We start from the raw sequence: 25,090 nt of genomic DNA on the forward strand, positions 1-25,090 counted from the left end.
TAAAAAATCATGGCAGCTAATTACAGCTTATGACAGATGTCATAACGCTGTCGTATAACACTCACTGATCATTTTCAATCTGTTCTTTTGAATCTGTTTTGTAACTACTGCATATATTTGAACAGTGTTATGACGTTTGTGACAAGCTGTAATGTGCACAGGTTATGACAGGTGTTAAATACATTATTTTGGCTTTGTGGCATGCAGCTCAAGTAAAGTGTTAGGGTTTATATAAGCCCCTGTCTGTCACTTACACCCGTTTAGATTTGGAATGCTGTGATGTGAGGAAAAGCAGTGTTCAAAGAAGAATATGAAAAATGGAAAAAATATGAGCTGAAGGGGAAATTTGAGCAATAAAAGGAAGAGAATAAAAGGCAAAATGAGGTATACTGTGAGCACAGACAGGTCGATAATCAGTAGTTTCTAATTGTGTTTATATACAAAATCATCCCCCAAATCTTTGTATGAATTTACCTCTGGACCATCACTCCTGATGGAAGTTTAGTTTAAAAGTAGGTATATACAGTACCCTCCAAATATATCCATATCATTGATAAAGCTGAGCAATGAAGGCTGTATATACTAAACAACACAGATATCAAGCTACATTGCATGCTCAAAAAATGAACAAAAAATATGATTTTATACAAATAAAATTGCTCAGAGAAAAACATTTTGTTTAACAAGTCATTTTTGACAGTTATTCACACCCCTATTTTCAGTACTTTGTGCACTAGTCATCTTCTACAGTGTTCAATGGGATTGGTGAACATATTGTTGTGAAATGTCTTCTTCGATTCAAACCAAGCTTTTTGAGCAGATAGGCTAACAAGGAGAGATGGAGCATGGAGGGGAATGCACCAGCAATTCATTAGATAGGGTGGGTCTTGAAAAACATGGAGTACTACCGCACACAAGCAGCACCATACAGTCCTGAGGGCTTCCAGGCTGTAAAAGCTGCCTCCCTCCATTTTAGAGCTTCCTGGTTAATTGACAGCCTTTCTCCCGTAGACCTGTCTTATTCCCAGAAAGTGCCGGAAGGCGCAGATCCAATCTACTGGCTGCCACTAATCAGCCTGTGTGCAAAGCCTATCCAGAAACACTGTTTTCAAATTCACTGCGTATTTTCTTTTGAATTTTTTTAAAAATTCTGTTTTCTATCTTTTATTTGATATTTTTGAGAACTATTAAATCTCAGTAGATGCTTGTTTTCGATGTAGAATTTCACCTGCTTAGTTTCAAAACCATAAGTAAAAGTCGGTTTATATTATGATAATGCTGCAAGTGTAGTGGACATCACACCAAATAAATGTAGGTACTAATCTGAAAGTGCTATTTTTAAAATAATTATTATTAGGAGACAAGATAGACCCCCCACATTGAGTGGTTTTCACTTCATATAGGCAGGGGGAAAGCGGAGACCGTTGCTGATAGCAATAGGATCACAGCACAGAATGTACCATGGCGGGGGATTGATCCCTGGCCTCATGGGAGGACTCGTATTTGGGTTGAGTCACGCCCTCTCTACGTACTGTGTCACATGGTTTCCCCTCAAAGCGCTGTATCTTTTGTGAATTAATTCCTTGGTTTTCCTCTTTGCCGTTTATATTTGCGGGTTGAGATGCAGGGACAGTATTTCAGTCTTTAGGGAGACAGCATGACTGCAGTGACTCACAGTGCTCTCCTCTGTGCAGGACGGCTAAACTGCTTCCTGCGCAGTGGGGATGTTGTATGAGAGTAAACGATTCAGGGGATTCATTCATCGCTACTACAAATCCATATGGATATCCACATCTGTCCTTAAATTTAACTTAAAAATAAATGCATGGAAGTTTTTTCTTCACAATGAGAAAAGAGATGGGAGGCTTACATAGCCAGCTTTTTTCATCACCAGGCCCACGGTTGAGTGCTGGTGAAGTGTTGTAAGCTCCCTCAGTTTTTTCTTCACAAGCACAGTTTGGTGACTTCATTTGGGTGATTGTTGAACTTGCCAAACTGCATTGGTAAAGATAAGAAACTGAAACTTATTTAGTTTACTTAATTGTGATTCTAAGTAAAGCCCACACTTTTATTGAATCCAAGGCTTGGCTCTTCCATTGCCCGATAAAATGTATTTAAATTTTAGTCATAGAATTGACTAAGTGAAGAGATTTGTCTACTGAAATACGAAGAGTATGTTGAAGTGCAGTGGGTGTTCATGTCAGTGGTCATTCCCAATAGCTGCCAGTGTCGTCCCTGGTGACTGTTAAAAAGCCCTCGCTTATCTGTGCCTTTTAGACTCCAGTGGCAGCAGGCAGCCGCAGTGCCACTGTACAGGAAGTGCTCATCATTTAATAGAAGTCTCTGGGGAAATGTCTGACGCAGGAATCTGATTTCAGCGGATCTGTCCATCTGCCCCCCCCCAACCGGCTGTATCTTGCTGTGCTCGTGTGAATTTCACAGCAGCATACTGATGTTTGAAAAGACGCTAATATCTGCTCTAGTGTTTCTTATGCTAAATTGAACAGGCCCAGCCATGTGAGGCTGGTTTGGGATTGTGTGAGTGCATTTATATGTGTTGTAGAGAAAGAAATGTGAGAAAATGGAAATGTATAAATGTGCGTAAGTTTGTGTGTCTGTGGCTGTAAGCCAGTCTTTAGTTAAAGTGATAGAGAGAATGAGAGTGCATATGTGTGTTTGTGTGGGTGTCCATGTATGTGTATCTTTAGAGATAGGGAGGTGGAGAGAATGAGAGTGTCTTTGTGTGTCTTAGAGAAAGAGAGATGCAGAGGGGGAGAGAGATGTACAGCACGTGCATATGTATTTGTGACTTGGCTGTATCAGTGGATGGTGAGCACTGATCCTCTTATGAAATGCACATGCACCAGTATACACTGGGTCCTGCTTAAGCGCTTCTACCCTTGTGGATTGCTGCTCTTGCTCCAATAAGTCATGCAGTAGCTTGCTTATGGCAGTTCTCGGTTAAGAGAGATACACTAGAGAGATAACACCACATTGCAGCCCTCCAGCTTGTTTAACCTTGGTTTTCTCAGAAAGGTCAGTTTAGAGCTCATTTCTCATTTGCTGAGAGAACCTGGTGACAGGAAGGATGGGGGGCGGGGCATAAGGTTGTATGACCTATCACATTTGATAAGATGGCTAGACTAAATTTAGCATTTGACCAAAACAACCATCTTGTTCGAAGGTTCTGTTCTTACTTTTTATTTAATTATAGTGAGCAGTGAGCCATAACCAAAGTTCATTGTCCAGGCTGGCAGTGAAAAAAAACAAGGATGCAAACCTTTTATTACCTGAAAGCACAGTACTTCTTCCAAGCTATAAATACACAAGTGACTCATCCTGTAGTCTTAAACGCAGATGGTTTTTGTGACTGAAAAGGGAAGTTCAATTTGTGAAATTCCATGCAGTCTGACTGGGTCTCGCAAGTTCCAGAAGGTGCAATGTCAGAGGAGTTAAGTTGGCTCGAATCACTGCTTCCAGTCTCCACCTGCACAAGACCATGATTCATCAGATGAAGTAACTGACCATTTAGTTTATTAGCAAAGCACATAGCAGAGCCTGGGTGGATTACTCTCACATCAGACCTTCAACTGGGTCAGGTTCCTAGTTCTGTGAGGTCCTGAGCCTGACAAGAGAGGCCGCCCATTCACCCGTGATTGCTGAAGCGTCACCGGGTGGACCTCTCACTGCCTGATTTAAATTCACGGCACGTTTCCAGCAAAGTAGGGGGCGCTAACCTATGCACTCACAAGGACAGCGCCGAGGGGGTTTATTCAAAGACCATGCATCTGAATTGCAAATGGCCGCACGCGAGAGGACCGAACGACGCAGGCGACGCGTGTCACGCCAGAGGCTGCTCTCGAGGCCATCGGCACAATGGATTTCGAGTCACGGCGGGACCTCGTTAAAGGCGCATCGCTCGTAAAACTCTTATGGATTATGCATCAGATGGCCATTTCGAAATAACGGTCACGTTCGTGCTCGGTGCGGCAGTCAAGAGTCGTGGGAGACGGAGTTTCACCGCATCAGTTCTTCGGCGAGTGCACTTGCTGCCAGTTAAGGCGAGGCTCTCGACTTCGTTTAACTTCCCCTTCGCGGGCTCCCTTCCTCAAGGGCCGCCGCGTGGGGCGATGTCACATTTTGTCACGTTTCTCAAAATTAGCCTCAGCGGCCAATTAGCTGAGGCCTCTCAGGCCAGACGAGGAGCCGTCCAGACGGCGGGATGCCCTTTAACGTGGAGGAGGACAGGTCCCATCGAGGAAGAAGAGGAAGCGGTCTAGCATCCGCAGACCTTTTCAATAACGTTCAGTTATTCACTCGTGGCTCTCTGCGTTGAGTGCCAACGCAGAGTCGCTTTGAGGCGCCGCTTCTCATTGGCTGCTTCTTCGCGTGTAGCCGCGTCTCCGAGGAGAAGGTGTCCGCGGAGACCTCTGTCACAGTGTTGCAAAATTTAACTCCTCTCCTGGCTCTAAAATGCAAATGTGAATGGATTGAGCCTCTCTGGGAAGAGAGCGGTTGACCCTACTCGAAAATGAAACAATAGCGGCAAGCAGACGCCCCGGAGACCCCCCCCACCCCGTCTTCCCTCCCACCCCTCTCCACTCCCCCCTCTCCCCGGAGCTGCCGCCGTTTCTCAAAAAGCAATCGCTTCCTTCGTTTATGCCGTCATCGATTTTTCCGCCGCTGGCTGGCGGCGTGATCGGGGTGCTGCTCAGTGAGCAGGGTGAGTCACTGTGCTGCTCTCCCTGATGAGCAACAGGCTTCAGAAACAAGATGAGCTAAACGCCCGACGCACGGCTCCTCTGTAGCCTGCTCCGAGCACGTCTGGAGCACTGCGGTCTCTGACTCAGTCGGGGGGGGGGGGGGAATACAGGGCGCAAAGCATGAGAAATGCAGCAACAGGGCACAAAGCATGAGATACACAGCAACAGGGCATCTGCATAATTGAATAAGAAAGACGTCGCTTTTGGGAATCATAAGGCATAGAGCCCGCTTATAACAGTGGTCATTTTCAGTGTCGTATGACAACCCAAGAAACACCTGCAAATCGAAAATTTCGAAGGGTTTGGTTGTAAAATTTTATTTCATTTGCACGAATGCCAGACAGAAGCTCTCATGTGTCTGAACCGATTTGTTGCCCCCGTTGGACGAATCTGTGGGCCAGACGAGCAGAAGATGAGGCCAGTCTGTGGTCTGGGAGTGTTTGGCAGGGATGAGTGCTGTGGGATCGATCCCGTTCCGCTCGGTTCTCTTTACTGCATGATGTGCGGTGCTGAATGCGAGTGCCTAACCTCTGCCCCTCCCCTCTCTGCTCCCCTCTTTCAGCGATCATCAACCCCAAGCAGCCCAAAGAGAACAAGAGCTTCAACTTTGATTTCTCCTATTGGTCACACACCTCAGTGAGTCACTCAGGCCACGCCCTCTTGGCCTTGCATGTTCTATGATGTTGTGGATCCACTGTGTTGGGCCGGGTTCCATCCCATAGTAGAATAAGATTTGAAGAAATATGCATGTGCATGTCCCCACTAAACCAATATAGTGTCGTTGCAGAGAATGTTTTGCTCTGCTTACTGTTATAATAATGTTTTCATTATTATATAATTTCATCTCACCTTGATTTATATCCGTAATCTAATCCGTTTGGAGTTTATGGGACTATTTGGTGTCAGTTTACTAAGGTGAAACTAGGGTTTCCAGATTTATAACTTGTCAAAACCAGACACAATCTAAGTGCACAAATGTGTTTACAAACACTGTCAGAACCGACTGTGGACAGTGGCAGTAAGTGTGACAGTGGACACAGAAGAAATTCATTACAAACTAGCAGTCAAATTTCAATCAGTTTTTCACACCTGACATTTATATTGGCCGATCAGGACCACAAACTGGACCTGTACAAATCATTTGAAAGCTGGATATTCCAGTCAAAAACCAGGCAATGGTGGAAATGTTAGTGGTCATGTGCTCATATTGTGGCACAGCAGTGGACATGTGGTCGTGGTCAGAAAGTGATCATGTTCGGTGTCTAACGCCACATGCTCTCTCTCTCTCTCTCTCTCTCTCTCTCTCTCTCTCTCCCTCTCTCTCTCTCTCACTCTCTCTCTCCCTCCCTCTCTTTCTCTCCAGCCTGAGGACATTAACTATGCATCCCAGGAGCAGGTGTACAGAGACATTGGAGAGGAGATGCTGCTTCACGCCTTTGAGGGCTACAACGTCTGCATCTTTGCGTATGGCCAGACGGGGGCTGGGAAGTCCTACACCATGATGGGCAGGCAGGAGAAAGACCAGCAGGGCATCATCCCCCTGGTAAAGCACAGCCTGTGTCTAAGGGAGTTAGCTCACACAGTGACATAGCAAACAGCATCTGTAAGAGCGACAGATTAAAGAGAGCAGGCCATTCAGCCCATCAAATCCTACAATCAAAGCCTACCCGCAGTCTAAAGCATTCTGCACTGCGACAAACTTGGACTTGAATAGGTGTATCACACAGAGAATATGAATAGCCATAGAACACATAGAATCTGAGTGCATAATAACACAATCCTTTTTATTCTAATCCATTTTTAGTTCATGTGCATGATAAGCAAGTGTGATTTTCACTTCAGTGCTGTAGTTCTGCATTTTAAAAGGTGCTTATCGTATTTGGAAGGTGCAGTGAATGTATAGCACCGGGCTGGAAAATGATGTGAAACAATACAGTTTAAAATAGCTCTCCCTGAAGCAGCCATCTTGTTTTTCCCCTCAGCTCTGTGAAGACCTCTTCACCAAAATCAATGACAGCGGCAATGACAACAGCATGTCCTACTCTGTGGAGGTGAGTGTTCCCTAATCTCTGCCTGTCTGCCTGACAGCCATGGCTGTCAGTGGAAGTGATGTCATGGTGCCTTCCTGTCTGGATGAATGCCTCCTCAAAACGTCTGTCCTCTATTCTCCCCAGGTAAGCTACATGGAGATCTACTGTGAGCGTGTGCGGGACCTACTGAACCCCAAAAATAAGGGCAACCTGCGGGTCAGGGAGCACCCTCTGATGGGGCCCTACGTGGAAGATCTGTCTAAGCTTGCCGTCACCTCGTACAGCGACATCCAAGACCTAATGGACTCTGGAAACAAAGCCAGGTAACTGGGAGCTGAGCACCTTATCAAAGTCCTCTTCCTCCTCAGGGAAGTTATGTGTTTCCTGTGTTTCTTTTTACAATGTAACTGGAAAGTTCTGTTTAGAGGGTTCTAAAGAAAGGATAGCAGGTTTCATGCTAGCTGGGTTCATATTTCTTACCTGAAAATAATGGTTATGAAAGAATGAATGAATTAAAAAAATCTATTAGCTTCTCATTATTTATTTTGTCTTGCTCTCATACAATTCACATGTAAACATTTTCAAAGACGACAGCACTGATGAAGGCCTGGTTACCTTGCCTATTTAAGCTTACAAGCTGTCTGGGCTGAATAGTATGGTCATACTGTCTGGCATTGGACATTGGAGTTGCACTGTGGACTGATAAGTACCCTTCATGTAAGGATGAAGTCTCAGCCATTTTGTTAACTTGGGCTCTTTAATTAAAGTAATTCAAATTCAGTTCATTAAGTAACAGCCTTCTGCAAAAAATATATAGCTGTAACCCATGGCAGTGAAGGGTCACTAAGCCAAAAAGAATGAATTAATTAGAAGCGGCTTCATAATAAGAATGTACAGGGTCAGACAGCATGACTAATGCGTTTTTCCTAGAACTTTAGGATAGGGAGGTTAAATGGACTTGCTCTCTCCATATTCAATGTGTTTTACCCCTGGGATTGAAGCTTTTCTCGATACAGACGGGGTAAAAATGATTTAATTACCACTGAGGAAAAAACTGTCCATTTAATTACCATGTAATCCTTCAGTCCAGTAAGGTCTGTCAGCTTTATTTGTTATGCGATTATCATGTCCGTGAGACTACCATGTCATTACATTAATGGTGTGGTAACAAAGGGGGCTAGATGTCAAAACAACTCAGAAAAAGGCAAAATGTGTTAGAACAAGTACACATTCAATAAGAAGAAATACATCGAAAATATTTGGACATATGACGTGCGCTGATTTAAAGGCACGTTGTTACGAGTCGCAGATCTTTGTGGGAGCTTGTCTGGTTAGAGCTGTGACCTCTGACCCGGTCCCTGCCCCTGCGCCCCCTCTCCACTCAGGACCGTGGCGGCGACGAACATGAACGAGACCAGCAGTCGTTCCCACGCCGTGTTCAACATCATCTTCACCCAGAAGAGGCAGGACGCGGAGACTGACAACACATCTGAAAAGGTATAGCAGCGGTCACAAACCCCAGTATGCTCATAGCCTTATCCTAGCACAAGTCTAAATGGGACATTTGTAGAACAGCCAGGCCTGCTCTACAGAAAATGCACTAATATCCCAATGCATATAATATTAAGCACCTTGCATGTTTGTACACGTGCGTATGAATGCACATCATAATAAAGTAGTCTCACTCTATGATATTCCTGTCATTGTTTCTCTTAGGTCAGCAAAATCAGTCTAGTGGACCTGGCTGGAAGTGAGAGAGCAGATTCCACAGGGGCCAAGGGCACCAGACTGAAGGTGAGCTTGTGTTCCTCTAACGATGACGGATAGGTAATACGCTGCATGGCCAAAAGTATGTGGACACCTGACATCCAACATCACATACAAAATTTGAGAAGGTTTTATACTAGATGTTGGAACATTGCTGCTGGGATTTGCTTCAATTCAGCCAGAAAAGCTTTAATGAGGTTGGACGATTAGGCTTGGCTCGCAGTTGGCTTTCTAATTGATCCCAAAGGTATTGGATGGGGTTGAGGGCAGTGCCCTCTGTAGGCCAGTGAAGTTCTTCCACACTGTGGAAGAACCATTTTTATATGGACCTTGTGTTCCCGGGGGCCTTGTCATGCTGAAACCTTGTCCAAACTGTTCGGCAAGCACAGAATCGTCTGGAATATGATTGAATGTGGCAGCATTAAGATTTGCCTTCAATGGAACTAAGGGGCCCAAATCATGAAAAACAGCCCCAGACCAAGGGGTGTCCAGATGCTTTTGGCAATATGGTGTATGAAAAGACCTCCATGATGTGTGTACACATATGGACTGAGGAGGGATTGAACGAAAAAAAATACCCTTTTCTTTGCAAGGCTGCTTGTGTTTTATAATGTTGAGTGGTGGCTTTAGTGTCTTGAAATGAGTGCTCTCTTGCGTTCCTTTTCAGGAAGGAGCAAATATCAACAAATCCCTAACCACCCTGGGGAAAGTCATCTCTGCTTTAGCAGAAGTGGTCAGGACCATTAACATTTTCTAACAATTTAATCAGTATTCAATTGTTTGAGCTTGACTTTACAAATTCAAAATGACTTATTTAATAATGTTAAAATGTTTCATTTTCTTTTGCTTTTAGGATTCTGGTCCAAATAAGGTATGACATTTCACAAAAATCTTTCTATATTACAGTCGACAATCAGCATGTATGCTTGTGAATACTCATGATACAAACCTGGAAGAAAGACATGACTCTTTGGTGTTATTTGTTTCACAGAACAAAAAGAAAAAGAAGGTGGAAAACTTTATTCCTTACAGAGACTCTGTGTTAACCTGGCTACTGAGAGAGAATCTAGGTACGGGCCATATAATATATACAGTTAATATGAAACAATATAAGCTCATATGAAGATGGACTTCGGTGACACTGTATTAAAAATAATGCAGAATAATAGCCATTGCCAGGAGATAAACATGGATAAAGAAAGATATGTTAAGCAAGACTGCGCTCCCCCTGTCTGACTGGGCCTCTCTCCTCTCTCAGGGGGAAACTCCCGCACTGCTATGGTAGCTGCCCTTAGCCCTGCTGACATCAACTATGACGAGACCCTCAGCACACTCAGGTAGGACCATCAGGCAAGGAGATGGACACCCTCATCTCCGGCCTGGTAGCAACCATCGCTTGTCCTTTGACTTGCGAGTAAATGGAAGTGCTAGTTTTTTCTTCGCACAGCTTGCAGGTTTAATTCAGGTGATCACTGCACTCACAAAACCTTGTTAAAAAAAAACCTGTGTTTATTTGTAAGTCAAAGTTAAGGACAAGAGCTGATTGACACCTCAGTGTCTTTAATCCTGGACTGTTGGTATGAAAGAGGAAACGGCCACTGAAACCACATTGTGTAAGAGCAACATCCTGTCCCTGCTTCATCAGCTGAGTATAATGAGGAGCATTAGGCTACTGCAGTCTCACCCTCCAAACACCCTTCAAACTTGCTGGTGCAGTGTTTGTCTGCCTCTGGAGGAGACTGCTGATCTGAGCTGTGTTTGAGCCAAGCTCTTAAAGGTAGCAGCCACAAGCCTTTCCTGGTACACTCTGAGAAACACTGCCTCCCGTCTGCTACGTGGACATAACGTACCCTGAGCCTTCATGCGTGGTTTGCACGTGGACCTTTGCAGATAGTTGAATTTGTCCATACACTGTAATACGTAACTGACATCCTCACTGAATGATTTGAGTCCAGACCAGTATACTCCAAAAATTGCAATTGTCAGCTTAAATCTGTCAAGTTCCATTCTCTCAACTATCATTCGTTTGCTCATTAATTTCAGTAATGACTGTTCAAGCCACAAAATGAAGTGGACAGTACTTATTCTGTTTGTGTGAGGCTTGCTTGAATTTTTTAAAATTATGACTTTTGAGTTAGTTATACTAAAAAGAGATATTTCGAATAGATAGATTTAAGCTGGAAAGGTTGGTATAAGTTAAATAATTCAAGTAAACATGGCTGTTGATACTTAAGGTGGTGCAATTAAAACTGGATTTATCTAGTAATTTACTAGTAATTTAAGGAATTTAATAGAGGTTAAACCAATTTAGAGACATTAACCTAGAAAGCACAATCTTAGCAACGCTGATTTGTGTTGGGTTAACGTAATTAACCTTGAAATATTTTGAGTTCCTTTGCTCAGTTTTTTTGAGTCAACAGAACTCATTGCATTTTACAGTGTAGCTTTTAACCATAGTGAATCTTCACACTTCTGCCGACGCTGAAATAGCTCGCCATGTCCCTAACCCTTTCCCCACGACCCGCAGGTACGCTGACCGGGCCAAGCAGATCCGCTGCAACGCCGTCATCAACGAGGACCCCAACAACCGCCTGGTGCGCGAGCTGAAGGAGGAGGTGTCCCGGCTGAAGGACCTCCTCTACGCCCAAGGCCTCGGGGACATCATTGAGAGTAAGTCCCTGCGCCCCCCCCGACAGAATGGTGATGTCACCCACCAGTATATATACAAAGTCACATAGACTACAGGCACACACACAGCCAGAGATTAATACATACATACATAAGCAAAAAATGCTTCATTTGATAAGCCTAAAATTTTACTTCAATTTGATATTCAACCTAAAATCTTCATGAACCTAAACATTTTCAGTTCAGAAAACCTAAAAAACAGATGCAACAAACTGAAGTTAAAATTTTAGATTAATCAAATGAAGCATTTTTTTAGTGTACTGTATACTGCCAACACACATCCACAGCCAGAGTTTGATTCATAATGTATACTACACACCCAGTCACATATATTGCATACATAGTCACAGCCGGAGTCTAATGGATACTGTATACTACAAACACAGCCACATTTACTACATACACAGTCACATCTGGAGTGTCTAATGCATATTGTATACTACAAACACAGTCACATGTACTACATACATAGTCACAGCTGGCAACTAATGTATATTGTATACTACAATAACAGCCACAACCTCTCCCCCACTGTTTCTGAAGCTCCCTAGCCACAGAATAGGTGCGGTCTATACCTAACCCACCCTTGCCTTCCCTGAATGACTTCTCAGTGTGTGCATGTCAGTATGACAGTGTGATTGTTCATTAGCAGGGCTGTGTGTGGGGAGCCCAGACTGAAGTGAGGGTGACTGTGTCTCACTGTGCTTTCTTCTCTCTGTCTCTCTTACTCAGCGCATCCAGCTCCAGGCCCCAAGATTGCTGGTTTGAAATGTGTGTACTGTGTCTTGGCACGCCCATGCTTTGCAGCTTGATTAAGACCTAAGAGGCTCTAAGGTTAAAGTTTAAGCCTCAGCTGTGTTTTTAGTGGAATATCACCGGGGGTCCAGGGTATTGGGGCAAATTTGGCTTTAGCCTGGGAAGGGTAGGGTGGGTTCAAAATGCACCAGTAGTCACCAGTGACAGGTGGGCTGCTCCTTCAATTGACATGAGCCTGTGTAGCCTGTTGTGTATAAAATAGTCATCTACTAATAGTCAAGTGCTAAGAAACAGAGTATGTAACGCTGTTGCAGGACTCAGAGTAGTCGCAAGTTACTTCTGAAGCACAATTGCCAGTTACAAAGTTTGCCAATTCCATAATTGTCATTGCATCGTTGTCTCCCTTTCTCTAGTCAAATTAGACCTGCCAGTTTTATTTACTAGTTCTTCTAAGCGCAAAGTTAGAAAACCCAATTAGAAACACTAATGAATTGATTTAACATTAAATCTACATGGTTTCACTCTTCCCCTCTTTCTGTTGATGCTTCCTAAATCTGCCAGATCCATAGAGTAATTATGCTGAAATCTGGTCAATAGTCCTTTAGGACTAGGGTGGGGAATGCTCATTTGTCGATGTTCTGACGGGGCAGTGGTTAGGCCGGCCTGGTGCGTGGGTCGGACCCCGGGCCCCGGACCCCGGGCCCCCGGTGCTGTTCTGGCGCTGCGGGTCTGCCTTTACAGCCCAAAATGTGGCTCCTGCTCTGGCTGTGGCTCTTGGGCTCAGGGAACAGCTCGGCACAGCTGCGTATCCCCGTGAGAAAACGCGTTCACCAGGTGCCTTACTTTATGGAGTTAACATCGATAACGAGCGCAGCTAAGATCAAATAGATCACTGAAACAGTATTGGACAAGTACACCCACTTTGTAAACACAAGACATACTGCCACATTCTACAGCCTGCCCTTTCTTGTGAAATCAATACAGACGCTAAGATGCTTAGTAAGCTTCGGCAGATGCAAGAAGTGCCTGATGTTCCTCGTTTTCTACCTAGATTACATTACATGGCTCATGACACATTTTTACATGGCTGGACATGTAACAAGAAAAATCCTGCCCAGTAATTGCATCAGTAGCTTTGCTCTAGACTTCACATGTATTCTGTGTAAGGGTTTGGGGGAACATAAGGAAGTTCCTATTGTCGGTGTTTATGGTATGCATTTCAGTACCCATGTAATGCTTGACCATTTCAGTCCTACACTGGTTTCAAATTAAAATAGATATAAATGTCGCAGGGTATGTATGCTTAAGAGCCAGCACAATGCTCCCCTGTTTCCACAGTCCATCCCTGATGGGCTTCCGTTTGGCCCGTGAAACTACTGACCCCGCAGATGCTTGCCCCACCCCCCCAAATCCCAAACCCTGAACTTGTACCCAGCTTCCGCCTGCCAGGGGAGGTGGCAAGCGCTAGAGAGCGAATGCATTTGCAGGATGGATTCGTGGGAGCTTGCTTTCAAATATGTTCTGGTGCAAGCTTAATCAGGAAGTGTAGACAGGGGCTACAAGCCAGCGCTGAGCTGAAAATAGATTGCAATCTTGGTAAAAGGCATGGTCTTTTCCAATAATTGTGTAATGACAACACGCTGATTGGACTAAATTGAAAAGGTACAGTGAATTATAGTGCCAGTGAACTGTAAATGAGGGAAGCAGGGAATTCAACATTAAACTCATGGCGACTCTGAGTCTATTCATCATGATTAATACATTTAACCATGGCCAGAGGGATCATTCAGGGAAGATTGCTTTCTACTCTTAGTTATGTTTAATCTGGCTGCAGTGTACTTCTCAATATTCAATTTTCATTGTAATTACAGCAAAGAAATAAGAGATTTGCTTTAGAAAATCACGTTCATTATGACCAAAATCAATTTACGTGAAGCGCACAGAATCGTTTCTGCATCAGATCCAATCAAGAAATCTGCAGCCAGAAAGGAATATGCAGTTGACATGACATTAGCTATTTGAACTGTTATGCTTATGAAAAACAATCAAATAGAGGTTGAGGATTGTTATCAGCAAGCGGTACATTCTCAGCCTTTCTTATCAATTATCCCTGCAGGATAAAAGCAAGAATCGAAAGGGTTTGTTCTTTATCCTGGCTGTGAGTCATTTGACGACACTACAGATATGTGTTGCCATAGCAGTGGCGTACTTGCTGAAATCTGTTGTACTGAGAAAATCATTTGCTTGTTCCATCTTGAAAAAAATACTGGTCTATATTTATTTTGTATGCATATTGTATGATTAAGTAGCACAGTTCCATGAAGCATGTTAGAAGCTATGTCCATTTTAAAAGGAATAGGGATAATATCAAAGAATATTAGAAAAAACAGATATTTTTAAACAATAAAACCACTGACGTATTTGGGCGAAAATTGCGTTTTCACACACGGCTGGTCAGTCCGTATTCCTAGTTTTGTAACAGGTCCGTTCCTGTCGTACCGCGGGTTGAGGGTTCTGTTTGCCCTGTAATGGATTTCATAATGTTCTTCAGCAGTGGGGCACAGGATGCATTTTCTGCCTCGGTCCTCCTTTTAACTGCAACATGATCGCCCGAGCCCGGACTGAGTGCTCCCAGAAACGCCGTAAATCAAGCCGCGGGTCGGCCTTTAAAGGCAAGACCGCTATTCAGTCAGATCTCAGAATCGATGCCTTGTACTAACCTGAGCCTCGCATTGTGGAACGGGATATTTATGGCGTTGTCCATGGCCGATTTGTGCAGGCCAAGTACGAAACACGGCGCAATGGATTTGGCGTTTGTCGTGGTGTAAAATCATGTGAGAGCGTTTTGTTTTGTTGTGTGTTTGTGTGTGTCTGTGTGTGTGTGTGAGAGACACGTCTGTAGGAGTGCTCTTTAGCTCAGGGGTGCTTGTTTGTTTTGAAGCTCAGCTGCTCGGACAGGGCTCCCTCCTCAGGGGGGCTATCGGCCTTGCTGTATCGCCTGCCTTATCCCACTACATATCCCATTTCCTATTCTCGACGTCACAGAGAAATGACAGATCCTCAACCTCATCTTTTAAAACCGGCCTTTTTCATGAGTTATGAAAATGGAAGATTTTATGAAATGTTCTTTGGATTGAAGAAATAGAGGCAGCGCACCAATATTGCCATTAAGATTTAATATGTTTTTATATGCAAGGATATTTCAGCAATCGGCCTTCATAAGCACACTAAGGAAGGTTGAGAACCTGAATGTTTGTCTTTTTTCTTCCATCTCATTTGGTATTTATTGGGGGATTTAGCAGCCCTGAATTAGAGTTTATGGAAATGATGCATGCTGATCATATTTCAGGATTATTTTGATTGCCATTTAGATGTACATCATAAGTTGCTGTAGGCTGGCTTGTCATTTGTACATCATACTGCTTGTGCAAATAAGCATAATTTTACTAATGCAAAAAAATATATATCAGAACACAAATTTCAGTGCAAGATGTGAGTTATGCACACAGTAAAATGACCAGTGTTAATTCGACTCCAATAGGGACCATATGTACTCTGTAAGAGTTGGTTTAACACTGAACATTTTACTGTGCAGTAATGAGCTTAATGAATTTTCCCATTGCTTTCCTACACTCTATGACGTGTCCTGCTTTTGAGTGCTTTTTTAAAACTTTTTGAGGTGCCATATGATGTCAGTGTCTCATCGTTAATAGTCTTGAATGGCTCTATACGTCCCTCACAGGGCATTTGAATTGCAGCTATTTCTTTCCCTCCAACATCATTATTTGCATTTCAGTTCTTGCTTTTTTTGCAGGATTTATTTCAAGCGATTTTCTTCTTTCCCCTGTTCCACACTTTTCCCACCTTTTCTCTGTTGTAATCCTTTTCTCTCGCCTCCTGCTCTCCTACCCCACCTCCGGCGCCTTCTCCCTTAACTTCCCCCCTTCTTCTGACAGATTTGTCGGATTACAAGGATATTAAATATAATCACCAGGCTGTCAATCAAAAGGGTGATCTCTCCACAGTGACCAATGCCATGACGGGGATGAGCCCCTCCCCGTCTCTGTCCGCCCTGTCCAGCCGAGCCGGATCCATCAACAGCCTCCATGACCGCATCATGTTCAGTCCGGGCAGTGAGGAGGCCATTGAGAGGCTGAAGGTGAGCTCTAGGGGGTAAAAATTGCACTACATTTCCCATCAGCCACATGGCCTCTCATCTACTAATAAGATCCACTGCTGGATTTCCGCTCCACACAAGGTATAGCATTATTCAGAGGAAGTAGTATTCAGGTTTGAATGAGAGTCAGTGGGGTCCTATTCAATCTCATCACGAGTGAGTGGTCTTGCTTACAAACTAGATGAGTCATATTGGCATATTGGAATAGTTGGTGAGGAATGCCTAGTCATTCAAGAAAATATGCTGATGAAGATACACGCATTACAAGTAAATCTTATTTTGGAAGTTACCTGAACAGATGTTAAATTGCCAAATTTCTTGCTGAATGGAATAACTTAATGTACTGTATGTTCAATAGAATGGGTAGCTAGCAAGCCGGCTTGCTTTAAGTTAGTTCTCAAAACCATTGTTTCACTAAATGCCCACATTCATGTGAATATGAACATATTATTTACTTTGTATGTATTGTTAGTTCCACTTTCATCACCATCTGAAGCTCCACAAGTGTTCTTTATATGTCCAGGCCTCACCTGAACTCTAGGATTTATACTGAGTAGCAATAACCTTATTAATAAGAATTAAGAATTTTCTGAGAGCAGGCCCAACAGCCATGGATTTTCATTCCTGACTAAATTGAACATTTTCGTGGAACCCTGAAGTGTGATTGGGTGGACCATAATGTTGTTCATCCAGAACAATCAGATGTTTTAGCTATCCTGACCTTTTCATTTCCTAGGAAACTGAGAAGATCATTGCTGAGCTCAATGAGACCTGGGAGGAGAAGCTTCGTCGCACAGAGGCCATTCGGATGGACAGGTGAGCCAGACCACACCCACTGAGGTGACAGAGGTTTAAGCTGATGATAGTGAGGTCCCGTAAAATGTGAAGCCAGTGTACAGTGAGCTGTCAATCACTAACTTATCAGAACCAATCACAAGGTTTTGCCCTCCACCTAGGTTAAAATCAGTGAGTCACAACCACGTAATGTGTCGATCTAGAATGAGCTGTCAATCATCGACCTATTTGACCAATCCCAATGTTTTTCTCTCCACAACAAACTGCTGTTTGGGTAAATTCAGTGAGTGGCTGATAGCATATGGTTGCTCTGCCCATTCTTGGTTTCATGAAACCTCATTCCCCTTTCACCCATTTAAAGTTATGTGCTTCAGGCAGCCTGTATCAAGCCCTCATTCTCAAAACCTCCAGGCGTCTACAGTGCCATATCTCCCTTTAAAGTTCACCTGAGACATCACGCTGCATGAAAAGGTGCATTTACGGGCGGACATAAGTCTGAAAATGGAGACATTTCCTGCCGTGTGTGGCCGTGCCAGTGTCGGAAACCACAGCGTCTGTGTGTTGGAAATGTACATAATATCGTGCATGTAGGTGTTCTTGTCCAGACATTGGCATAAATGAGCAGACATGGCCGTTCACGTCTCAGCGCACGCCATAAAATTTCAGTGCGGGGAGTGTCCATGAAATTAATCAGGAATATCCGGGGCCAGAAATCCCCGATGTCCACAGACGTGGTCCAGGAATGTCGAAATACGTTTCACGTGTTGACACATTTTTCATGCAGTCTCAGGAATTGTCACAATGGGTGATAACAGCTCTTAAGAGCGCTGGAAGGTTAAATAGCTGTACTCTGTTGGCTATTTCAGGGAAGCTCTGCTGGCTGAGATGGGCGTGGCCATGCGAGAAGACGGAGGCACCGTGGGGGTCTTTTCACCCAAAAAGGTAAGGTTTCCCCCAAGAGGCCAACACCGTGCTTATGGATGTCATTACTGTAGATCTCACCAGACTGTTCTGGAAATAGATGCATATAAACTATTACCCCATTATACTTAATGGAGTGTGATACTAATATAGCGCGTTTAAAAAAGGGCTTTTGTAACGGCTGATAAGATTATGATTTCTGTTGATTTGTCTTGGAACCTGTGTGGCGCAAGCCTTAGCCTGCATTTAATGGCACTGCTGGACTCTTTCCCAAATGAGGTTTGCTATGTCTGAATGAACGTAAAAGGTTCTCAGAACACCTAGCTGACAGTAAAAATGTTATCGCATTGCTGCAGTGCTGCAGCAACACTTCTGTTAGTGTGCTGCTAATATTGCTGTGAAATTCCAGCCTCCTCCTTCCTAAGCAGAATGTTCTCCATTTTGTGCCATCTACAATGGCTCTCAAGAGAGGATGGCGGCTCAATCCGAAGAGCTATTTGCCTTTTCAAATAGGAGATTGTATAAATGTGAAAGCGTAATTGCATAAAAGATGCACTTGAAGGGAAGCTATTACATACAAATGAACAGGGAACAGTCGGGTTTTATTTGCAGGAGGCCATCCAAAGATTTATTTTGCAGTAGGCTATCAGAAGATTTTGTTTGCAGTAGGCTGTCTAAATATTTTATAGTACAGTGCAATCTAAGGCTTTTGGAAAACACATGCAGAACTGAAGCATTGATTTGTGTATATGCCCTAAAAACTATTTTTTTCCACCTCACTACTAGGTAAGCAATTACTGTACACAGTACCTTTTACAGTGATTAGTTAAAACACAGATACACACTCTGTGGTGGTACTGTGGTTAAACACTCTTCTACATCAGAGTTTTCCCTTGTTTCTGATGTAGTGCAACTGCTTAGCCACTTTAGATTGTTAGCAAATCTCGAAAAACTTCATGTAATTGATTATTTCATTATGCATGCAACTGCACATATAGCTTCCCAGTGACTCACTTTTACAAATCATGTATGACGCTGTGCTGGGGGTGGTCACCATGCCAGGTTATGAATGGACAATATGACAATATGTTTGTGCTCCTTATATCAGTTCCTCCTTTGGGTGTGAAGAGAACAGGCAACATTTGCAGCACTTGAGTTCCAAAAACAAAACACATGGCCGTGAAATAATAATGACAAAGTCGTCAATAAACAGCAGCTGGAGAGCTAGGAGACATTTTGTGACTGTGTTGCAAAAAGGCCTCTTTCTTTAAACCTAAGAGTCACCCCTTTATATAACCCAATAATTAGGCAATAGGCAGCATCTGCTGATTGGCATTGAGCCGCTACTGTCGCCTTGCCCAAGAAGGGTTGATGCTGCCTGTAGTCCTGCAGCTCTCCCAGGTGGCCAAAATACTGAACAGGCAGCAGCCATTTCTTGCTCCTGTATCACCTTTCCCAGCGTCACACATGACATTCTAAAGCAGAACCTTATTTGGATCTTCTACCTCCATGAACTTCCATTCATTCAGTCATTTTGGAGCCTTTTCCTTTTAGTGGACAACACAGATCTGTAAAAGAACACGGCAGAAAGCTGTCACTGTATGTTTGTGAATAATTAAATTTAAGAAATGAAAATGAAATTTTGTGTGAATGTTGTCCAGACCCTAGAAGTGCAAGACATTTATTTGTTATTCTGTTTATATTATTTTACTGCCTTTTTTCAATAATTATAGAAGAATAATTAATGTCTCTCCACAGACCCCCCACCTGGTGAACCTCAATGAAGACCCCCTAATGTCAGAGTGCTTGCTGTACTACATTAAAGATGGAATCACCAGGTGAGAGACACTGTTAAACATAATTTTTACAAGGTTCTGTGGTGTTATCAATATGCATATGGTAATATGCATATCATTTTTGTATTTAACCATTCTTTAAACAAACAGGCTTCTCGTTTACAACAACAGCCTGAACACCAAAGTCTGGATTCAGTTCACAGTTTAGCTGGTGGTACAGCCACCGGTCAATTCATCTTTTTTAACTGTGCTGAAGAAAAATAGGTGACATGCGTTGTGTTCAGATTTAGCGGTTGCTGATGCGCTGCTCTGTTCTGTGTTCAGGGTGGGGCGTGAGGACGCTGGCCACCGGCAGGACATCGTCCTGAGTGGTCACTTCATCAAGGATGAGCACTGCACCTTCACCAGTACCATGGGCCCGCTCAATGAAGGTGAGGCCCCTGGTACCTGCACACAGTTTAAGGGCCCGTGGGTTGGGACTGTGGCATGAAGCCCCAGTAATGGTGAACCGCTGTGTTCTACAACGCAATAGCACCTTGTTTTCCTGAAAGGAGGAACTCATAAAGGGAAATCATCAGGAAAGTTATGAAAATGTATTAGATTGTACAATACTGGTCCTCATTCCTGCTCCTGGGAAGCCACATTATCTGATTTTTGTTTTACTGCTTTGTGCTGAGGGACACTTCTTAAAGAAAACCAGCAGATTTTGTGGCTCCATAAAACTAGGGGTAAGGACCACTGCAATACCATTTTTAGACATCATACAGCAGACTGAACAACACACACCAGAAAAGTGATGCGTTGCATGCTTGGCACTGGTCCACATTATCACCAGAACAGAGATAAACAGAGGCTGCGGTTGTATTTGCTTTGTACAATTTGCCTGGCACAGACTGTTATCCAGGATGGTTTACACAGTCATCGTGTTTGCGTTACTGTCCACGTATGCACTTATCATGAAGGCCCTTATCATTTCAGGATAAGGACCTCAATTGAGGGTACAATGGCGATACTCCACTTGGGAGATCAACCCACAGCCTCTCTTGTAAATCCGGTTCCCTAACTGCTGTTACTACGCGTGTCATCGTGATTGTCCTCTCACTGTGGTGTCTCACTTCTTGCAGCAGTGGTCACTCTGGAACCCTGTGAGGGGTCGGAGACCTACGTCAACGGGAAGAGGGTGACTGAGCCCACCATCCTCCGATCAGGTGGGTCTTCGCCCCCAAGAAAATACAGCACCTGTAGCTCTGGTTCATGGCAGCTACCTCTTTAGTAGGACAGCTCAGCTCTGATGGGTGCTCATTAATAAAGTAGAATATAAATCTATATGGGCTATTAAATATGTAATGAAAATTTCCTTGCTGGATAAATACATCCATAGATCAACAAACAAGACATAAATACAGTATCGGGTGCGCAGTACAAGTTTCCTGCTAGCATCGATCTCCTCATTATTGCTAATCTATATGGCTGTGCCATAGAACTATAATAATAGAACTAATAGAACTAGAATATTTTTTACTTGCGTTCTCCTCAAATATGTTTGGAAGTAGACTTGGAAGTGCTCTTCCAGAATTCGGTTGATTAATTTTTTTTGCTCTCCTCCAGGGAACCGCATCATCATGGGGAAGAGCCACGTGTTCCGGTTCAACCACCCGGAGCAGGCCCGGCAAGAGAGGGAGCGGACGCCCTGCGCTGAGACCCCCGTGGAGCCCGTGGACTGGGCCTTCGCCCAGAGGGAGCTGCTGGAGAAGCAGGGCATCGACATGAAGCAGGAGATGGAGCAGAGGTAGGGAGGGACCACCCCCTCGTGGAAGAAGAGGCCAGGGAGTGGAAGCAGACAAATGATTTAGTGCCAGTGTAAATAGGACAGGAAATTAGCCCAGGAGACCAGCTCATAGATAAGGGACATTTCCGGGCAGACTGAGAAACTATTGATATAGCCCGAGAGATAATCCAGTGAGCCTTGATTTTTTGTTCTTTATCTATTGATGGAGGCCTGTGGTGATATGACTGGCACAGATGTCAGTGGGAATGCAAATGGAGTGTGGTGCAGTGTATTTACCGCATTTGCATGTGTACATAGTACGCATAGTCATTTTCTCTGCAGGCTACAGGAGCTTGAAGATCAATATCGCAGAGAGAGAGAAGAGGCCAGCAACCTGCTGGAACAGCAACGACTGGTGAGCAAAACACATTTCCCTGGGAATTTCCCTCAAATAAAGGAAGCAACCTATAAGGAATAAACAATAAAAGACATTACAAGAAATCGATACAAATTTTGTCTGAGCCGAACCCACAGAGACATGGAGCCAAAGTCTGCCCAGATGCAACATCCTTGTGCCCTATAAATTGGAAAATAATTGGAAAGTTGGTTAATATCCAAGCTTTGGAAGTGAATTACGATGTTGTAAATTCCTCAGGATTATGAGAGTAAACTGGAGGCCCTTCAGAAGCAGGTGGATTCCCGTTTTTACCCAGAAACCACAGAGGAAGAGGAGGAGCCTGAAGAAGAAGGTGGGAATTAGGGATGCATAACATTTAATTTATTATTCATTTTCTGTTTTTCTGTTTAACAGCCAAACTCACAATCAAAGCTATAAAAGTAAGCAATTTGAAGTATTTTGTTGTACAAATGAAATTTGTTTCACAATTTGTTCATAAGTTGATGTCTGTGCTCATTTGCTTCTTCTGTGATTGTAGAAGCTTTGTTGCATTTATACTGTTATTTTAAACAGGGAGCTATCCTGCATTGACCAATATGGCCAGATAAATCAGTTATTGATCTTGGACCCAGAACTTTCATATTGTGCATCACTAATGAGAATGCTGTGCAGTCATTGGTCTGCAGGTAACAGGGCGGGGCTTCATTTAGCAGGGATGTGATTTGTGATGATAGATACTATACCATTACAGCAAGGTTCCGCAGAAAGCAATAGAAGGGGAATTCTGAAGTAGCATTTTTCACAATTTTTCACATTTTATACCTTAAACGATCAATACGGTTTCTCATTTACTCTTGCGCTCACGGTGACAGGTAGCTACAGAGCTCTTCTTAATATTAAAGAGTATATCTCTGGAGATCCAAGGCATGAGATTGCACCATTAAGAACTGCACTATAGAAATGATAAAAATGATGAAAGGATCTAAGGCAGCCAGTCCTGCTTGTGTAAGTAATCTATTTTTCCGTAGTTCAATGGTCGGAGCAGGAGACAGAGCTGGCGCTGTGGGCGTTCCGCAAGTGGAAGTGCTACCAGTTCACCTCCCTCAGGGACCTGCTGTGGGGCAATGCCATCTTCCTGAAGGAGGCTAATGCCATAAGCGTGGAGCTGAAGAAGAAGGTGGGCATTGGGCCGGGCACATGGAGGAACACGTTTAGCAACCGCCACTGTCAAACTACTTCTTCTGTGTGGGAGAGAAAGAAAATGACAGAGCTCCAGCCTAAAGTAGTATTTCCTTTTCTTATATGGTAATATATCTCCTGTTGTACCACATGGCAGTTGGCGGCTTGTGAAATCTATCTCTGAAACTCTAGACCAAATATTTCCAGAACAAGGAGTGGCCACCTATGGTGTAGTTCAGTGGTCCTTAACAATGTAAGGAATAGATGGCTCAGGCACTGTGCTGTGTTGCATGGATGAGCCCTGTGGACTTGGATCAAGGCCATGCCAGTGTTGACTGTGGCTGGTAGAGGGTAATGTGCAATTGGTGTTTGCATCACCCAGGGTACAGTAAGGTTAATTCGGTTATGTTTCATTGCTCTCTCATGACTCCTGCTGGCCGATTGAGCACCCATGGGCTGCATGCCAAAGCTGCATTTAAAAGGTCTTCCTCCGACTCCACTCTATTCAAGCTTAGCTGTGGCCTGCAGTGAGAACAGAAGCAGTCTGATGGCACCACGTGTTTCGGAGGAGAACCATGGATGTCATCACTCTCCCGATTGGGTATTAGGGACCAATGAACTGGGCTATGGTTATCAATATCAAATTGGACATTCCAAATTAGTGTGTGAATTGGTTGTGTACAGCCAATAGTTGTGAGAAAAGTCTGTTCAAATAGAAGTCACATGCTGATCATCACCTGCCTTTTCTGTCCACAGGTTCAGTTCCAGTTCGTCCTGCTGACAGACACACTGTACTCACCTCTGCCCCCTGACCTCCTGCCCCCTGACGCTGCCAAAGAGCGGGAGAATCGCCCATTCCCCCGCACCATCGTGGCTGTGGAGGTTCAGGACCAGAAGAACGGGGCCACTCACTACTGGACTCTGGAGAAGCTCAGGTGCTGCACCCAGAGCGCTCACAACCCACAAACACATCACCTAATATACAGTATACACAGTTTATATATTTACAGTATATGAATATTAAACTGACCCAGAGCACTAACATCCCACAAACACATCACTTAATATACGGTGTATACAGTCTATATATTTACCGTGTATTCATATTAGCATATTAGTTCCAGACATTTACGTTTTTGTTATTTTAGTGAAGCGATGAGTCCTCTCATTTTAGAGAGTTCTTTAGAGACATGTTGGACAATATTTTCACAGAATGCAAATAATTTGGAGTTGCTTCAAGCATCTATAAGTTCACACTTGTCACATTTCATGGTGATGTTTCCCTTATTCCATGTTAACTTTTAACCGTTTATGACTTACTGTACATATATACAGTATAATCACATCACAATCCAGTTCCCTCATGATAACCGAGTTTGGGAGGTACCACGCCCTATCCGTACTTTACCCCTGGTTTGCGATGCCCCCTGCAGGCAGAGGCTGGAGCTGATGCGCGAGATGTACGACCGCGCTGCTGAGGTTCCCAGCCACTCCATCGAGGACTGCGACAACGTCCTGACGGGCGGGGACCCGTTCTACGACCGCTTTCCCTGGTTCCGCCTGGTGGGCAGGTGAGTGGCAGCGTGGTCGCTCTCACGGTCGTCCTCAGAATGACTGCAAGCTGACCCATTTCGCACCATCATCGAATGTTTCTGTTCATGGAAGCTAACATGATGGGTGTGCGACAAACTTAAAATTGGGGAGACATTGCCATACAAGGGAAACCCTACTGTATTTGTTTCACAATTGACATCTTAAAGAGAGAACATGCAGACGTCTTTATGTACTTGTGTTTTTTCATGATGTTACGTGTTTAACGAATGGTTTTCAGACCAGATTTAACTAGGTTGCAAAGTGAATCCTCTAACCTGAATCCCAGCCAACACACAGTCTCACAACGTTCCTGTGACATTGTAGTAATGTAGTAATGTCGCGGAAATACTGAGAAAATAGAACACTGTGTGTTAGCTGGGATATCAGTAGATTGCTGATCTCCACAGGGATGAATCATTGGCCATTGCACAGAAATAGAATGTTGGTAACAAATCGTTGA

At 43.8% G+C, this 25,090-nt stretch overlaps 1 protein-coding gene across 11 annotated transcripts in view; it reads left to right on the forward strand.

The window, feature by feature from the left end:
• The window catches only part of kif1ab (kinesin family member 1Ab), a 61,527-nt gene that overhangs the window by 14,401 nt on the left and 22,036 nt on the right, over window positions 1–25,090 (forward strand). For 6 of the 11 annotated variants that reach the window (XM_035422354.1, XM_035422357.1, XM_035422355.1 and 3 more), the window contains exons 3-26: window positions 5,326–5,399; window positions 6,127–6,306; window positions 6,746–6,814; window positions 6,938–7,116; window positions 8,179–8,290; window positions 8,510–8,587; window positions 9,228–9,293; window positions 9,414–9,431; window positions 9,552–9,630; window positions 9,819–9,897; window positions 11,088–11,230; window positions 11,981–12,019; window positions 16,030–16,163; window positions 16,918–16,997; window positions 17,843–17,918; window positions 19,656–19,735; window positions 20,018–20,124; window positions 20,818–20,901; window positions 21,302–21,482; window positions 21,804–21,876; window positions 22,117–22,210; window positions 22,887–23,035; window positions 23,794–23,972; window positions 24,471–24,608. In XM_035422354.1, coding sequence (XP_035278245.1) covers window positions 5,326–5,399; window positions 6,127–6,306; window positions 6,746–6,814; window positions 6,938–7,116; window positions 8,179–8,290; window positions 8,510–8,587; window positions 9,228–9,293; window positions 9,414–9,431; window positions 9,552–9,630; window positions 9,819–9,897; window positions 11,088–11,230; window positions 11,981–12,019; window positions 16,030–16,163; window positions 16,918–16,997; window positions 17,843–17,918; window positions 19,656–19,735; window positions 20,018–20,124; window positions 20,818–20,901; window positions 21,302–21,482; window positions 21,804–21,876; window positions 22,117–22,210; window positions 22,887–23,035; window positions 23,794–23,972; window positions 24,471–24,608 — 2,491 coding nt within the window. The remainder of the gene's footprint in view (window positions 1–5,325; window positions 5,400–6,126; window positions 6,307–6,745; window positions 6,815–6,937; window positions 7,117–8,178; window positions 8,291–8,509; window positions 8,588–9,227; window positions 9,294–9,413; window positions 9,432–9,551; window positions 9,631–9,818; window positions 9,898–11,087; window positions 11,231–11,980; window positions 12,020–16,029; window positions 16,164–16,917; window positions 16,998–17,842; window positions 17,919–19,655; window positions 19,736–20,017; window positions 20,125–20,817; window positions 20,902–21,301; window positions 21,483–21,803; window positions 21,877–22,116; window positions 22,211–22,886; window positions 23,036–23,793; window positions 23,973–24,470; window positions 24,609–25,090) is intronic. The other 5 variants (XM_035422358.1, XM_035422364.1, XM_035422363.1 and 2 more) reach the window with 2 other exon arrangements.

Source organism: Anguilla anguilla, chromosome 6 (assembly GCF_013347855.1).
Source record: "Anguilla anguilla isolate fAngAng1 chromosome 6, fAngAng1.pri, whole genome shotgun sequence".
NCBI lineage: Eukaryota > Metazoa > Chordata > Actinopteri > Anguilliformes > Anguillidae > Anguilla > Anguilla anguilla.